General features: G+C 56.7%; 5 protein-coding genes across 5 annotated transcripts; all 5 read left to right on the forward strand.

Annotated features, from left to right (window-relative positions):
- Positions 1-367: 367 nt before the first annotated feature.
- Positions 368-1,414, forward strand: JKF63_06626 (uncharacterized protein; the record flags this gene model as incomplete). Its single annotated transcript, XM_067902575.1, has 1 exon — positions 368-1,414. The coding sequence occupies one exon, from the start codon at positions 368-370 to the stop codon at positions 1,412-1,414; it is 1,047 nt and encodes a 348-aa protein (XP_067757992.1).
- Positions 1,415-3,188: 1,774 nt separating this feature from the next.
- On the forward strand, positions 3,189-4,103 carry JKF63_06627 (uncharacterized protein; the record flags this gene model as incomplete). The annotated part of the gene is made up of 1 exon (XM_067902576.1): positions 3,189-4,103. One exon carries the CDS (start codon positions 3,189-3,191, stop codon positions 4,101-4,103), a length of 915 nt encoding a protein of 304 aa, XP_067757993.1.
- A 1,221-nt stretch (positions 4,104-5,324) lies between these two features.
- On the forward strand, positions 5,325-5,894 carry JKF63_06628 (uncharacterized protein; the record flags this gene model as incomplete). The annotated part of the gene is made up of 1 exon (XM_067902577.1): positions 5,325-5,894. The coding sequence occupies one exon, from the start codon at positions 5,325-5,327 to the stop codon at positions 5,892-5,894; it is 570 nt and encodes a 189-aa protein (XP_067757994.1).
- A 1,178-nt stretch (positions 5,895-7,072) lies between these two features.
- JKF63_06629 (uncharacterized protein) lies at positions 7,073-10,225 on the forward strand (the record flags this gene model as incomplete). Its single annotated transcript, XM_067902578.1, has 1 exon — positions 7,073-10,225. One exon carries the CDS (start codon positions 7,073-7,075, stop codon positions 10,223-10,225), a length of 3,153 nt encoding a protein of 1,050 aa, XP_067757995.1.
- Positions 10,226-12,163: 1,938 nt separating this feature from the next.
- JKF63_06630 (uncharacterized protein) lies at positions 12,164-15,064 on the forward strand (the record flags this gene model as incomplete). Its single annotated transcript, XM_067902579.1, has 1 exon — positions 12,164-15,064. One exon carries the CDS (start codon positions 12,164-12,166, stop codon positions 15,062-15,064), a length of 2,901 nt encoding a protein of 966 aa, XP_067757996.1.
- Positions 15,065-16,094: the final 1,030 nt, after the last annotated feature.

Genomic DNA, 16,094 nt, shown 5'->3' on the forward strand with positions numbered 1-16,094 from the left:
GCCCACCATTTGGCGTGTGTTGGGCGGTGGAGGGTAAGAGAAGCAAGAAAAAAGAGATGTAGACCCATAGCTCATCTGGATCGGTGTGAGGGGATGGGTGGATGGTGGTGGTGGTGGCGGCGTTGTTTGCAGCGAATTCTGACTGTTACCCCAGTGATCCTCACTCGGTTGAATGAATTCCATGACAGACACACACACACACATGTATGTTGGCTTCCACATCCTCTTCGCTCCCTCCCCCCCCCAATCGTCCCCTCCTTCCTCCTCCCGCACTCATATGGGCAGAGCGCACAGGATCGTAGTAGCAGTTCCTTCACTTCAATTGACTGCGCTTCCATCGGACGCCCACGGAAAAGGGGGTGGAGCGATGCCGTGGCTTCATCACTATGCTGCTTCCTTCATTCGTGCACCGGCAAAGCTCCCATGCGGTATGCAGGGGGGCGGCATGTGCGTGCTGTCACGGAAGGTTAATTCGTTGTGCTTCGTGCGCCAAGTCTCCACTGCTGCTGCTGCTGCTGCTGTAGGCGGCGGTGGTAATGGTCCCCTGATGGGGACTACTACGTCGTCCGTTGCTGGAGGAGCGCCAGCGCTGCCCAACAAGTTTACCTATGCCCCACGTTTTCGTTACATGGCACCGTGGCGCAGCAAGCAGATCACCGACTTCCTCGTCTGCCAGGACAGTGTAGCTGTGTCCATCGCTCACACGTATCGCCACCCAGAAAGTGACATCACCGTTACTCTCATCCCACTCCGGCACTTCGCCCACCCTGAATTCTTCAAACAGGTAGACGACTTGTGTAACCAGCACGACTCGGTGCTCATGGAGGGACGCACCCCGCTCGCTGGGGCACCCTACTCCACGATTGTACCACCGCGAGAGCGGGTCAAGTGCACACGTCCCGCTGATCACGAGGACGACGAGGGCTGGGAGCCGCGCGAGGTCACGAGTTTTTATCAGCCCTTTTCCTGGGGCGTTGTTGATTCGCCAAACCACACTGTGGTACACGCAGCAGACAAGTACGACTACGAGAGGTTGCCGTGGTGGTGCTCTGTTCGCTTCAACGCCCCCGTGGTTGGCAGCCTCAGTCGAGAGCAGCACTGCCTTGACATGATCTACCCTCTCCGTGAGAACATGTATAAATCCTTTGCGATCCCCTGGGGGGCCGCCCACATGCCAGTCTTCCACGAGATGCTGCTCGACAACGGGTTTGAGCATGTGGGTATGTGTTCCCTTCTCGTACTGAAGCGTATTGACGGCATGATCAGCGAGGGTGAGTTCGGCAAGATGCAGCGTTGGCAGCGTCGGCGCGCTCGTCGTGTGTGGTACCTGTACAGCATCGGCCTTCTCTCTTCGTGGTGGTTCATCTACTCGCATCTGACGATTGACTACCGCAGTGGACCGCGGGAGATGTGATGGCCAAGTTTGGTCAGTCATCGCACTTTGTGCGGTTGTCGATCCGATGAAAGCACCACCACGACCCCACCACCACCACCCCACTCCCCTCACCCCGCCCTGCCCCGTTATCGAATTTGGTTGCCGCTTTCTCTCTGTCCTCCCTGCTCAAGGCCAACACCGCATCACATAGACATGCATGTTTGTATAAAATCGGTACTTGAGTTCACCTGCACACACATGCCCCCCCCCTCTCTCTCTCTCATCACAGTGAAATATATATATTTGCTGTCTATCTGTTGAGGTGGTCAGTGATGAGCGTACAGAAGACGTTTTCAAAGCGCACCCCCCTTCGCCTTCCTTTTTTTTGTTTGCTTTTTTGGCGGCAGAGATCGCCATGTCTTGCGTATGTCTTGTGTGGACGTTATCGTTGGCGGCGCCTCGCACTGGAGAACACGAAACGAGGCTACAACTGAAGCAAATACAAAAAAAAAAGTGCCCTACTCGGGAAGCGCGATGCCCGAGCAATGACGAGGGCTATGATGCTTCTACTGGAGTCTGCCTGTACATGCGCGCAGGTCTCCATGAGAACCACGCTGTGGCTTCTAGGATACAGCCTGCCTGCTGCCAGGGATTGAACCCCCGTGTGTGTGTGTGTGTGTGCATGTGTGTGCCTTTGTGAATGCGATTGTCTGCTTCCCCCCCCCCCCCCGCAGGACGTACGCACGGCCCTCTTCGACTTTTCCATCACTTGGTCCACACTGGTCTTTTATTTGCTCTTAATTTTCTTTTCTGCACCCACGCGTCTATTCGTGGGATTCTGTTCGCCGCTCTCTCCTCACACACGCACACGCACACGCACACACACACACACACACACACACACGCACACACACACACACACACACGCAAGCTTTTATCTATATAGATGCCTGTGGCAGTGCAGGTGTTGCAGCAACGACCGACTGACCGATCGACACTCCCTTTTTGGTTTCTCTTGTGGGCGGTTTTTTACGCGATAAACAAACGTAAACGACAACAACAAAGTATTTAGCAGCAGCAGCAGCAGTAGTAGTAGCAGCCAGTAGACAGCAGAAGAGGGGGGGGGTGGGGCGGGGCGGGGGTTAAAGGCCAACGAGCGACGCTCCCTCGCAGTGCTCCGTCCATTTATTCATCTTCATATTCAATTCTGTTTTTTTTTTACCCCTTTTTTTCCAAAGGCCCTCCCCCCCTCCCCCTCCCCCTCTCCGCTGTCTAACCTCATCATATTTTACACCTCGTAGTAGTAGGAGTAGCAGTATATTGTCTTGTTCTCCCTCTTCTCCCTCCCCCCCCCCCTCCCCTCCCTTCCCAGGGATTCCATTATCCTTGATCGTTTCTATCGTCTTTCTTGTTCTTTTTGTGGTCTCTCTCTCTCTGCATGTGTGTGTGTGTGTCTGCATCTCGTCACATTACAGTCGAAGAGAAGAACGAGGAGAGAAAAAAACGGCTGCTATCGCGCAACCCCACAGCCAGACCAAAAGCGAGAAGGGGGCAAAGCCGAGTCGCGAGTGTGCGTTCGTGAGCGTTTGTCTCTCTCATTGATGCAGCACAGTGAAAGGGCACGGGCTACCGGGACCTGGAAAGACTAAGGCAACGAGAGCAGAGGAGGGGTCATTGTGGTCTGTCGGGACTCTCTCCTGCCGCTGGCGATCGGTGCCTCCGTTTCTTTGCTTGTCTTGCCCTGCCTCTCTTTCACCACGCACCAACCTTCTTTGGTAGAGCATCATATCTGTGGCTTGTGCTTCGTTATCTAATGAAGCGCTTTGTGAATACGGCGCTCGGCCGCCTGCCGCTCGCGCCGATTGCTCTCACCTCTTTGTTTCGACCCACACCGTCTCTGTGGACCGCACGCCGCTCCTTCAGGTCGGATGGGACACCATACAACGCAGACATGACGGACATTGCACACGGAAGCACCTACAACCGCCATGCAGCGGCCAGCACGGCTGCCGAGCAGGTTGCGGCTGGCCAATATGCTGAGAATAAGCCGCGCGCTATTATGTTTGTCAACAAGCGTCCCGTCGAGATCATTCCGCAGGAGGAAAACGTGTTGGAGGTTTTGGAGCGTGAGGGCATCACCGTGCCCAAGTTCTGCTACCACCCCATTCTCTCTGTAGCGGGAAACTGTCGTATGTGTATGGTGCAGGTGGACGGCACTCAGAATATAGTTGTGGCCTGCTCTACTGTAGCGTTACCTGGCATGTCGATCATCACCGACAGTCGTCTCGTGCGCGATGCCCGAGAGGGTAACGTGGAGCTTATCTTGATCAATCACCCGAATGACTGCCCTATTTGCGAGCAGGCGACAAACTGTGATCTGCAGAATGTGAGCATGAACTACGGCTCCGATATCCCACGCTACCGCGAAGATAAAAAAGCTGTCGAGGACTTCTACTTCGACCCACAGACGCGCGTTGTGCTGAACCGCTGCATCCACTGTACCCGTTGTATCCGCTTTTTGAATGAGCACGCACAGGACTTCAACCTCGGACAGATCGGTCGTGGTGGGCTGAGCGAGATATCGACATTCTTAGATGAGCTGGAGGTGAAGACAGACAATAATATGCCAGTCTCTCAGCTGTGCCCCGTTGGCAAACTTTATATGGGCGATGCGGATGAGAATAATAACATTCTGCGCGAGCTCGAGGCTGCCGAGGCCACCGTGTGATGATACCGTCTTTTCGAGCGCTGTTCGAATAGGGCACCTCTGTATGTGTGTAATGAGGCCCCCCCTTTTTTTTTTTGCGTGCTTCCAAATGCGGTCATCCTCCTTTTCGTTTGATTCCCTGAGCGTACACATACACGCGCTTCTCTCTTTTTTTTTTAGTGTGTGCCTGTGTCTTGGTGTGTGTGTCTGTGTGTGTGTGTGTGGCACATCCGAAACAGTCGGTGTAGCAGTTTTGGCCTAGTCACGTAGCGGACTCGGTGGCGAACCGTGAGACAACATTGGAGGCGCTAGATGCAACGCCACCTTACACTATATTCTCCCCCCCCCCTCCCTCCCCCTCCCTCCCCTTCCCCCCTATTGCGTGCGTGCGTGCGTGTGGACGCTTTTTTTTTGTGTGTGGAGGGGGTTTAATGTTGCGTTTCTGTATATCGTACGCTGTCTTTTCTCCCCCCGTGCTTTGACTTTTCTCGTGTGCTTTCGCTCCCTCTTCTCGATGATGAATTCTGGGGAGCGAGGCGGGTAGGACTCGCGTCAACACCCTCCCTCCTCCTCCTCCTCCTCCTCTGCCCTCCTCCTCTGCCCTCTGCCCTCCGCCCTCCCACTCCCTCGCCGTGGGATCACATGAAGGCGAAAAGGGAGCGAGCGGGTCACGGGCATTCGAGTTGTTATGATGTTCTATGGAAGCAAAATTACGACACCACTATGTGCACTTTTGCGTTCTACCCGGTGAAGGGGAAGGGTGGGGTGTGTGGGGAATGAGCACCACCGGGCGCTGCGCTTCGCGCATGATGAAACACCTAGATGGAGAATAAGTTGCTTCACCATCGAGTTGGTCTGGGTGCGCGCACGGAATACTTGGCGATGCCTCCCCCTTCCCCCCCCCCTACACACACACACACCTGTGTGATGGCAAAAGCAGTGACTCACAAGCTCGGTGTGTAACGAGGCCACGACCACACTTTGACACGAGTACTTCTGCGATATTGGGGATACATTGGCGGACCCCTCATCCCCCCTCCTCAGCATTTGGTTAGCTGCCGTTTTTACTTCTCTCTCTTTCCCCGCTTCTCTCCAACTCATCGATTCTTTTGTGTGTTTCTTGTCTTTCCTTCGCGGGGGCTGCGCTGCTCACGGTGATCTTTCAAACTGTTGGAGTCGCCACTGTACTCTGGGTCAGTGCGTGCATCCCTGCGTCCCTCTCCACACACACACACGCACACAATGTTCTCCGCCACGTGCTTATGGAGTCACAAGAAGTGGACGCCGTACGAGGTTCTCCGCGTGCCACCATCGGCTTCCATCAGTGAAATCCGAGCGGCTTTTAAGCGCATGGCGCTGTGCACGCACCCCGACAAGGAAAAGGCGCGTACAGGAACAACAACAACAACAGCAGCGGCGGCGGCGGCTGGCCTCACTACGTCGTGTTCAGCATCTCCTGTATCATTTCACATTGTAAAAGAGGCGTCAGATATTTTGCTGGACCCGTACTTGCGCGCTGCCTACGACGCCGCCCGTTCCCGCGCGTTGGTGCGCGAGGTTGGCTCTGTCAGCGATACTTACTCTTTGGAGGACTTTGTTCGCGTGCATATCGACGGTAGCAAAGGAGATGAACACCACGTGCATGTGTATCAGTGCGAATGTCGCTGCGGCGGTTTCTATGAGGTGGCACTCTTCCCTGAGGCAGCGAGGAATAGTGGGAGTGATGACGATGTGCCGTTCCCCTACGTACCGCGCACGCTGAGATGCGAGTGTGATTCGTGCTCACTAGTGGTGGAGGTCGTGGTGAAGTAGTCTGCAGCGGGCCGCTAGAGGAGCGTATATGCCTACAAAGAGGGTTGCATCAAGCGCGTCACCTCTCTCTCTCTCTCTCTGCACGCACCTGCACGTGCCATGTAGCGCGCACACATCCGTCCGGCTGCCGTGGCCTTTGTTTCGTTTTCTTGTCCGCTTAAACAGGGGTGCTCCCTCCCCCCTCCCTCCCCTCCCTCCCCTCCATCTGATCTCATTCGTTAAGTGCGTGGGAAAGCATACGTAGTGACGCACCGCTTCCATGCACGCCACGCATTCCTTGCAGGGTATGTCATACACATTGCTCTCGCTTTCTTTCCTCTCAATCGCGAGTCCATTTTGGGGTGAGTAATCATCAGCTTCTCCTCCTCCTCCCACTTTTTCTACTTTTCATTAACACACCTACACGTACATATACGTGCATCAAGGGGGTGTGGGGGTGGGTGGGAGGGGAAGGGAGCAACACAACGAAGGACAAGCGATGCGTGACTGCCCACGTGATTGCAGCGAGGGGTCGCGTCATGACGTGACAAGGGTGAGAGTCTCCTTCACGCCAGTCCATCCTCTCCTCCTCTCTCCCGTGGTGGTCTTCTTTTTCAAAGCCTTTTAGCACCTTCAAAAGACGTGCGTTGGACTCGCCCCCCTTCCCCAGGCCGAGTGGTGCATTCATTTCTTCAGTGAGACAATCGCTTCTCGACAATGCAACGACGTGCGCGCACCAGTTCTCTCTTTCTCTCTCTCTACTCCTTTTTTTTTTCTGCGGTGATGTCTTCACCCGCTCCCTTCTCTCTTTTATTCTCTAAAACGGGCATACTGAAAAGCAGAGGAAAAGAGGAGGGCAACTCTTGCTGTCGGCGTCGCACCGCCATCCACTTCGTGCCCCCCCCTCCCCCCTCCCCTCTCCTCCAATGATCATATGGTTAAGTGCACCGTGAAGTAAAATGACACGAACCTGTGAGGGGTGGTCTGTTCTTCGCCGGGTGAGAGGACTTTCCTTTCCCTGCTGTCGCTGGGGATCGTTGAGGGATACTGGCCGTGCAGCAGCAGCATCCCACACGCGCTCATACGATGCCCTTGATAGATCCCCCGGGGGGCTCTCCCCGCTGCGTGGTGTGCTGCGACCGCCTTTCAGCGACTGTTATCATCCGCATCGGTTTATGCGCGCCTCCGCCTCATTGCGTATGAGCCATGCCCCGTCTTCTACAGCATGCATTGTGCGCTCCTACAGTGGTGCCCCCACGTACGCAGAGGAAGGGGACGCCAATGATGAGGGCGACGATTATCTGCAGGCCTACGAGGAGTTACTACTGCATGCAACGTCTCATGACGGCGCTCTTTCCGGTGACTCAAGTACCGAAGGGGTACCCCATCTTTGCGAGGAGAGTAGGGCTCATGGAGGCGATGCGGTACCTCTATGTGAGACTGCGGCGTCGGATCTCCCACCAGCGGATGCACTCGTAGAGGAAACACTCGCGGTCCTGCCCACTGATGGCACCACAGTGCTCTTGACTGACCTCACCCGCTCACTTGACGTGGAGGCGATCAGCGAGCTTTTTGGGTCTGTGCGATCATTTGTTGAGCTCTACCCACATTGCTTTGCTTGCACCCAAGACGCCCAAACGGGCAGGTGGCATGTAGCACGGGCTCGCTCCTCTACCCCGCCTCTCAGCCCAGTTGTCGCCGCTGCCACCCCTGTACCCGGCCACCGCTCAGCCGCCCAAGAGTGCGCGCAAGATGACGAAAAGGCCACTATCATTGGCCTCGATGTGGCAGCCATGATGCTTGGCGAGGAGCTGACGCATGTGTGCGGTACGCATTCCCCACCGAAGACCCGCACACTTCAAGGGGGGTCCGTATTCTCCGCGGCAAAGCGATCGCGGCGCCGTTTGACACCCGTTGTGGTCCCTCGTCCTCTTACTTCGTCATCAGACGCTGACCCTATCCATAACGGTGCACCCCCGACCACTGAGCATGCGTGGTGGTCAACCATTGCGAGTCTGCTGCCAGAGGACGGCACCCCGCTGCCCATTTCTGTGCTGCGTGTGTCCCTGCCGGAGTCTGTGGCGCAGGGGCTGCGCGCTACCCGAGTCGGCCTGGCTCGGTCTTTTAAAGAGAACTACGCCACGTCAAGTCGATATGTGGCGCTTACAGCGGATGCAACAGCACTGGCTCGAGCTGCTGCGCTGCGCGCGGGGGGGACTCCCGTTGTCCCGCCGCTTGCGTTCTGGTCGCCGGGTCCCCAGGATGCAGCTGTCATCCACTGCACCGAGTCGTCAGTAGAGGCGTTCCTCTCTGCTGCACCCGACGTGGAGAATGACGTCTACGTGCATCCACCGGTCGACTACGACGCATCACAGGATGCAGAACCGTGGATGGTCACGCTTTCACTAGATGAGGGCGAGGTGGCGGATCCCGAGGGACAATTTTCTGCAGCCGGTGATGTGTGCGAAGGGGCTTTACTTCCAAGCGCCGACCATGCAGCTGCGCTAGAGGCTTCCACTGGGCTCCAGGAGGTACTGTACAGCGGCCTTAATGGTGCTAGTGGGAAGGTGGTGAAGCAGGGCAGTGGTGCAGGCTTGCAACCGCACGACTTGGATCTCGAGCGGTTGCGTGACGCCCCATCGCCACCGACGGCTGCCGTCAAGAACGCGGCCTCGACTGCGACTCAGCTCCCTGCTTCTGCCGGCACCGTGCGCAAGGTGCGTCCTCCTCGTCCGTCAACACCAGCCGAGTGGCTTGCCTTGCACACCGCTATGGCGGAGGCACGTGGCTGGATCACACCGATGCAGATGCTGGACTACCTGGTCGAATGTGTGCCCACCTTCTTTATCCCTGTCGAGGAGCTGCTCCCCTCCGACGCTATCTTGAAGCTGGTTGGCGCGTGCACGAGCATGCGGACGCTTGTGTGTCGAATCTACATGTACTTCGTGGAGAGGTCGGAGGACAAGGTGCAGGTCCGCCTATCACCGACTGTCGAGCACCCGCAGCGTGGTATGGCCAACGTGCACTACGCGGCATGGAGCCCGGAGCTGAGGACCGAGAGTCAGAAGCGCGGTGCAGAGGAAAAGACCAGCAAGGTGTCGGCAACATATTTAGAGGCGGACGGCAGTGCCAGCACCGCCGCCGAGCCTGTCGACTGCCAAGGCAGTCTTGCTGGCAGTGGTCTCAGAAGCAGCCGCGCTGTGCTTCAGTGCAGCGACGTGACAAAGGCATTCCCAGTGATGCGTGTGCGGAAGCCAATCAAAAGCTTGCTCTGTGTCAACTCGGTCAAAGTTAGGTCGGGCACTGCCCAGGCGGCTGTGCCAACGGTAGCTTTGCCAAGCACCACACGGTTGGGCCGCCCTGGTGGGGCGGCGGGCTCCCGCGGGGCTGTCGTAACGAGCTCTGCTCCCGCCATTCTCCAACACGACGGTGACATTATTGCGTTGTCTTCTGTTTCGACTGCCGAGATTGGCTACCCATTTCTGGCCTTGGCTACACAGCCGGCGGAGACATGGCCGTGGTGGGCACGGCTGCTATGCGTGCTGCCGTTTGACACATACGTGCCATTGGATCACCTCTGCGTCTACTACTGCCCGGATCTTTCACCCGACAACCTTCATCTCGCATGGCGAGCGACAGACGCATCACTTCTCCCGACCACCTCAGGCGACAAGAATCGCACGCCGATCCCGCTCTCACTGCTTCGTGCGCCGACGACCCCTCGCAAGGTGCGGCTGCGTCCATTCTGGCTTTCACCAGGCTGCACGGCAGAGCTGGAGAGCGCGGTGATGCCGTCAGGCCTCTTGAGGCAGTTGCGCCCAACGTGGCTGCCGGTCTCTCGTGTGCTGGCCAGGCTCACTCCTGATGAGAGGGAAGCAAGTTTTGCCTTGGCCGTCCGCCGCCCCTCCGCTGCTTCCCTTTCCGCTGAAGAGGCACTCGTGACGCTGTTGCGTGACTGTGGACAGTGTTGCTGGGTCCAAGAGGACGGTGCACGAGTGCGCAAGTACGCCGCTTCCAGCGCTTTGGACGACCACTTCCACCTCTCGCTCTCACTGCTGCATGGCTTCAGCTCTGCGCGTACGTTGGAGCCGTTGCAGGTGGTGTTGAACCGTGCATCAGAGCACGTGAGTGTCCTTTTTGCCCACGCACGAACACCCCCACAGGCGTCGCCGGACACTGTTGGGCTGATCGGTATGCTGCGTCAGGCGCCACCCGAGATGCTCAAGGCGTTTCTCACACGGCATTCCCAGTGGCTGGAGGTAATGCCGACTACCAGCACTGAGACTGGCGACACGGCGGCGGCGGCGGCTCAGTTGCTCGTGCGTAGGCGTGCATCCTTGGTCTCGTTCTGAAGAAAAGGATGAAGCTACGAGAATTCGGTTGACAGAGGGAGGAGAAAAAGCGGATACGGTTTTGTCTCGGGGGGAATTTATTCCCCTCCATCATCCAGTATAAGTACACACACACACACATATATATATATATATATGTGTATAGTTATATATAGGGAGAGAGAGAGGGGCTGAGGTAAAGAGTACCCACGTTATTGGGTTTTTTTAACATGCATTTTTTTTTTGTCCACAGCGCCCATTTCACATCCGCTCGGCTCCCCACATCAGCGTTTCGTGGGGAGCGCCTCGATGCTCAATGGGGGCTCTTCTTCACAGTTTTTTTTTTGTGCCTTTATTTGAGGACATGATATATATTGAAGTTCGTCTTTGTGTGTTTGTGTGTGTGTGTGTGTGTGTGTGTGGCCCTGTGAAGGTGCCATGTTGCGAACTAACAAGACGATGTGCTTTGATGGAGGCGGTGCGAGGTCGTCTTCACCTCCTACCATGTAGGCGACTACTCGTTTACGGTACATACTTGTACATACGCGGACCGCCGGTCCCACTAGTGAGCAGCGCTTCCATCGCTCCTGATATATTACCCGAGCGTGCCCAACCCCCCGCATGGAGAGACTTCAGCGCTGTTTTTTTTTTTTTGGGGGGGGGGTGAACGTTTGGTTTATTCTTCACCTGCAGCCAGGGGGAGGAGGAGGAGGAAGAGGAAAGGGTGGGGTATATTTTATTCGCAGCTCCAGTCCCTCTGTCCAGGGTTCAACGTTCGGCGATCATCGCTACTTGTGTGAACTGCCAAAACCGCCTCTGGCGCCCAAGAAAAAAAAACCGCAAAAATATGATGGGTGCGGCAGTAAAGAGAACGTTTTTGTGTAGTACATCGAGGGTGCTTTGCATGACTGCCCAGGTGGTTCTCATCGATGATTTGTCATCAACGCCATGGGCGTAGAGGCGCCGCTCCCCCCTCGCGCGTTTCTTCTGTGTTACTCTTGCCCTGGTGCTCCGCGCGCACCACCTCACGGCCACCACACGATTTCCGCATGGCGACACCGACGACGTCGTCGCCAATTGCCAGCGGTAACACCGGCTCTGTGTAACCCTAAAGGCGTCTCGTCACTTCCATTCATCCTTCATCCCCTCCCAAAAGTTCACTCACACCCGCGCCAACGCTACTCTTTTTCTGTGAACTTCTTCACCTGTGTACTCTCTCTATCTCTAGAAGAGCAAGCACTTACACAGGACTCAAGCTGCTAAGCATCTCTGCGTGCCGGTGCGAGTACACAGTAAACACAAAAACACAGCACCCCACTCACCCCTCTACGTGAATCCCCCCCCCCCCCAAACAGATCTCGCGTTCCAAATTATCAAACTTGGGGGCCAACAAGTTCAGCAGCATATCCCGCAGACCCCCTCTTCCTTCTTCCCTCTTTTCCTCTTTTCCTCTCCCCTAAACTGCGCTGCCTCGAATTGGCGCTCCCCTTCCCTGTTGTACACTCACCTTAGCCTCCTCGTCTTCTTTCTAGTCTCTTTCTTCCTTTCCTTTTCCCTTTTGGCGAGGCGTTTGTCGAGGCACCCCGTCACTCGCTATTTTGAAGTTTCCCCTCTTTAAAAAAAAGCACAACAAACCACCGAGGTGTGCAGAATCCTCAAAGCCCCCCCCCCTCCCCCCCTCCTCCTCGCACCTCTCCTCCTCGCACGCACACGCACACACACACACACACACACAGACGTGCGTACGCATGTAAACGTGTTGATCCATCACTCTTATCATTCTTTTTCCTTTTCTTTTTCTGTCTCACTCAGGTTGTATAAAAACTAAAGTGTTTATAAAGCGACCCCCTCCTCTTCCCTGTTCTCTAGTCAACTCTCCTAGCGGATAACGCACACCCCGCTCTCCCTGCATCAACTGACGACTCTTTTCTTCAGCCCACATCACCATCAGCAGCGGCAATGCACGCTGGTAGGCCTGGCAAGGACGTCGCCGCGTTCGGGGACAGGCCCACGAGCCCGTCTGACGTGGAGATCGCCCCGCAGAGGCCGCAGCGCCGCCAGTCGGTTTTGTCGAAGGCGGTGAGTGAGCATGATGAGCGCGCGACAGGTCCGGCGACGGACTTGCTGCCGCCTTCGAAGGGTCTGACGACGGAGGAGGCGGAGGAGCTGCTGGAAAAGTACGGGCGCAACGAACTGCCAGAGAAGAGGACGCCGAGCTGGCTGATCTACGTGCGTGGACTGTGGGGCCCGATGCCCGCTGCGCTGTGGATTGCGATCATCATTGAGTTTGCACTGCAGAATTGGCCCGACGGCGCCATTCTGTTCGCCATCCAAATCGCAAATGCGACGATCGGGTGGTACGAAACCGTCAAGGCCGGGGACGCTGTTGCTGCGCTGAAGAACTCTCTGAAACCGATCGCGACGGTGTACCGCGACTCGAAGTGGCAGCAGATCGACGCTTCGCTGATTGTGCCTGGCGACCTTGTGAAGCTTGCCGCTGGCTCTGCGGTGCCTGCGGATTGCAGCATCAACGAGGGTGTGATCGACGTGGACGAGGCCGCGCTGACGGGTGAGTCGTTGCCTGTGACGATGGGTCCGGAGCACATGCCGAAGATGGGGTCAAACGTTGTGCGCGGCGAGGTGGAGGGCACGGTGCAGTACACCGGCACGCTGACGTTCTTCGGCAAGACAGCTGCGCTTCTGCAATCCGTGGAGTCGGATCTGGGCAACATACACGTGATTCTGAGCCGCGTGATGGTCGCGCTGTGCGCGGTCTCGTTCATGATGTGCATGTGCTGCTTCATCTACCTGCTGGCGAGGTTCTACGAGTCGTTCCGCCGCGCGCTGCAGTTCGCTGTGGTTGTGCTGGTGGTGTCGATTCCGATTGCGCTGGAGATTGTGGTGACGACGACGCTTGCGGTGGGGTCGAAGCACCTGTCGAAGCACAAGATTATCGTGACGAAGCTGTCGGCGATCGAGATGATGTCCGGTGTGAACATGCTGTGCTCTGACAAGACGGGAACGCTGACGCTGAACAAGATGGAGATACAGGAGCAGTGCTTCACATTCGAGGAGGGCAATGATCTGCGCTCGACACTTGTGCTGGCGGCGCTGGCTGCGAAGTGGCGCGAGCCACCGCGTGATGCGCTGGACACTATGGTATTGGGCGCAGCGGATCTGGACGAGTGCGACAACTACCAGCAGTTGGCGTTTGTGCCGTTCGACCCGACGACGAAGCGCACCGCGGCGACGCTTGTAGACCGGCGCAGCGGCGAGAAGTTTGAGGTGACGAAGGGCGCGCCGCACGTGATCCTGCAGATGGTCTACAACCAGGACGCCATCAACGACGAAGTTGTAGAGATCATCGACAGCCTGGCTTCGCGCGGTATCCGGTGCCTGTCTGTGGCGAAGACGGACCAGAAGGGCCGCTGGCACATGGCCGGCATCCTGACGTTCCTGGACCCGCCGCGCCCGGACACGAAGGATACGATCCGTCGCAGCAAGGAGTACGGTGTGGATGTGAAGATGATCACTGGCGACCACTTGCTGATTGCGAAGGAGATGTGCCGCATGCTGGACCTGGACCCGAACATCTTGACAGCGGACAAGCTGCCGAAGATCAAGGATGCGAATGACCTGCCGAGCAACCTCGGCGAGAAGTACGGCGACATGATGTTGTCTGTTGGCGGGTTTGCGCAGGTGTTCCCGGAGCACAAGTTTATGATTGTGGAGACGCTGCGCCAGCGTGGGTTCACATGCGCGATGACGGGCGACGGCGTGAACGACGCGCCTGCGCTGAAGCGTGCTGACGTGGGTATTGCGGTGCACGGTGCGACGGATGCTGCGCGTGCTGCGGCGGATATGGTGCTGACTGAGCCCGGCCTGAGCGTGGTGGTGGATGCGATGCTTGTGTCGCGCGAGGTGTTTCAGCGCATGCTGTCGTTCTTGACGTACCGCATTGCCGCAACACTGCAGCTTGTGTGCTTCTTCTTCATTGCTTGCTTCAGCTTGACGCCGAAGGACTTCGGCAGCACGGACCCGAACTTCCAGTTCTTCCACCTGCCCGTGCTGATGTTCATGTTGATCACGCTGCTGAACGATGGCTGCTTGATGACGATTGGGTATGACCACGTGATTCCGTCCGAGCGGCCACAGAAGTGGAACCTGCCGGTGGTGTTCGTGAGCGCGTCGATTCTAGCGGCTGTTGCGTGCGGGTCGTCGCTACTGCTGCTGTGGATCGGTCTGGAGGCCTACAGCGATGACTACTACATGAACTCGTGGTTCCACCACTTGGGCCTCGCGCAGTTGCCGCAGGGAAAGCTCGTGACGCTGATGTACCTGAAGATCTCGATTTCGGACTTCCTGACGCTGTTCTCGTCACGCACGGGTGGCAAGTTCTTCTTCTTCATGGCGCCAAGCCCGATCCTGTTCTGCGGTGCGATCATCTCTCTCCTGGTGTCGACTTTGGCTGCGTCGTTCTGGCAAAAGTCGAGACCGGACCATGTGCTGACGGAGGGTCTCGCTCTGGGCAGCACGAATGCGGAGAGGCTGTTGCCGCTGTGGGTGTGGATCTACTGCATTGTGTGGTGGTTAGTGCAGGACATCGTGAAGGTTTTGTCGCACAAGGTGATGGATGCCGTGGACCTGTTTGGGTGTGTGTCGGACGCTGCGGGCTCCGGGCCCATCAAACCGTACAGCGATGGCTTGGATGACAACGGGTTCGCGCCGAAGAAGAAGACGCCTAGCGTGGGCGCTTCCAGCATGTCGCACCAGGTCATTGAGGGCGCACACAATGAGGTTCACTCGCCATTGGAGGATGTCACCCCTGTGGACGGGTATGCCCCGAAGAAGAGGAAGTAGTGTCACGTGTGGGTGTGTGTGAGGGCGGGGGGGGGGGGAAGGGAAAGGAGGGAGGAGAGGCTGAGCAGAGTCAAATGTGTTCCTGGCGTGGGGCTTAGGTCTCGATAGGACACCTCCTGTGTTGAGTGGAACCGAGAATGTGCGTCTACATCATTACCCGGGCAAACCGTCCTGTCGGTCGGTCGTTGGGTAGTACGGGGCGGGTAATCCTCCCACCCACCCACTCCCCTCCTCCTCCTCCTCCTTCCCCAAACAAAAGGCATCATGGGGATATGGAGAAGGGCTGTCAACTGTTCTCTTAGGTATCACGAGGGCTGTCTTGGAGCTTTTTCTATTCCTTTTTTTTTGGTGTGGAGGTGGTGAAGGATAAAAGAGGGGCAGCATGTTCATGGCTTGCTCGGCGGTGTGGGGCATTCCTGCGATGGCCCACTCCTCTTCTTGTGCGTCCCCTTCTGCTGCCTTCATGGGTCACTCCCTCCTTTTCTCGTTTTTCTTTTTATTTTTTTCGCGGGGGATGGGTGGGCGTTGTTTGGCAACATTCTTCCAGTGCGTTGTGTGTAGGTGTGCGTGTTTGTTTGAGGTGTACTGTAGGATAGAGGATATTTTATCTTTTTTTTCTCTCTTGTATGTTGGCCACAACACCGCGAAGACACTCTAAAGATGGAAGGGACACTCACTTCTCCCCCCGGTCCTCGGTGTCTGTGGAGGTCCTTGCGATCCTTTAAATTTGGGTGCCCGCGTGGGGGGGGGCTATAAGTTCTTGGTGTAGTATACGGTTGTGGAGGTAACGATGATCAGGGGCAGCGCGCGATGAATGCGCAAGGTGAGGCCCACGGAGCAACACGCGCGTAGTGATGGATCCGTCTCCCTATGCTCACATTTGCATCGCAATACTCTACTACTGTAAAGGGAAGGTGGATGAGTCCTCAGAGAGAGGGAGACAGAGATCTGCATGGTGCCGCTCACCGGTGCGTCACCCCTCCCCCTTTATTTTGTTATCATCTCGCTCTGTGCGATGCGGATGTACACG

This window comes from Porcisia hertigi, chromosome 18, assembly GCF_017918235.1.
Source record: "Porcisia hertigi strain C119 chromosome 18, whole genome shotgun sequence".
NCBI lineage: Eukaryota > Euglenozoa > Kinetoplastea > Trypanosomatida > Trypanosomatidae > Porcisia > Porcisia hertigi.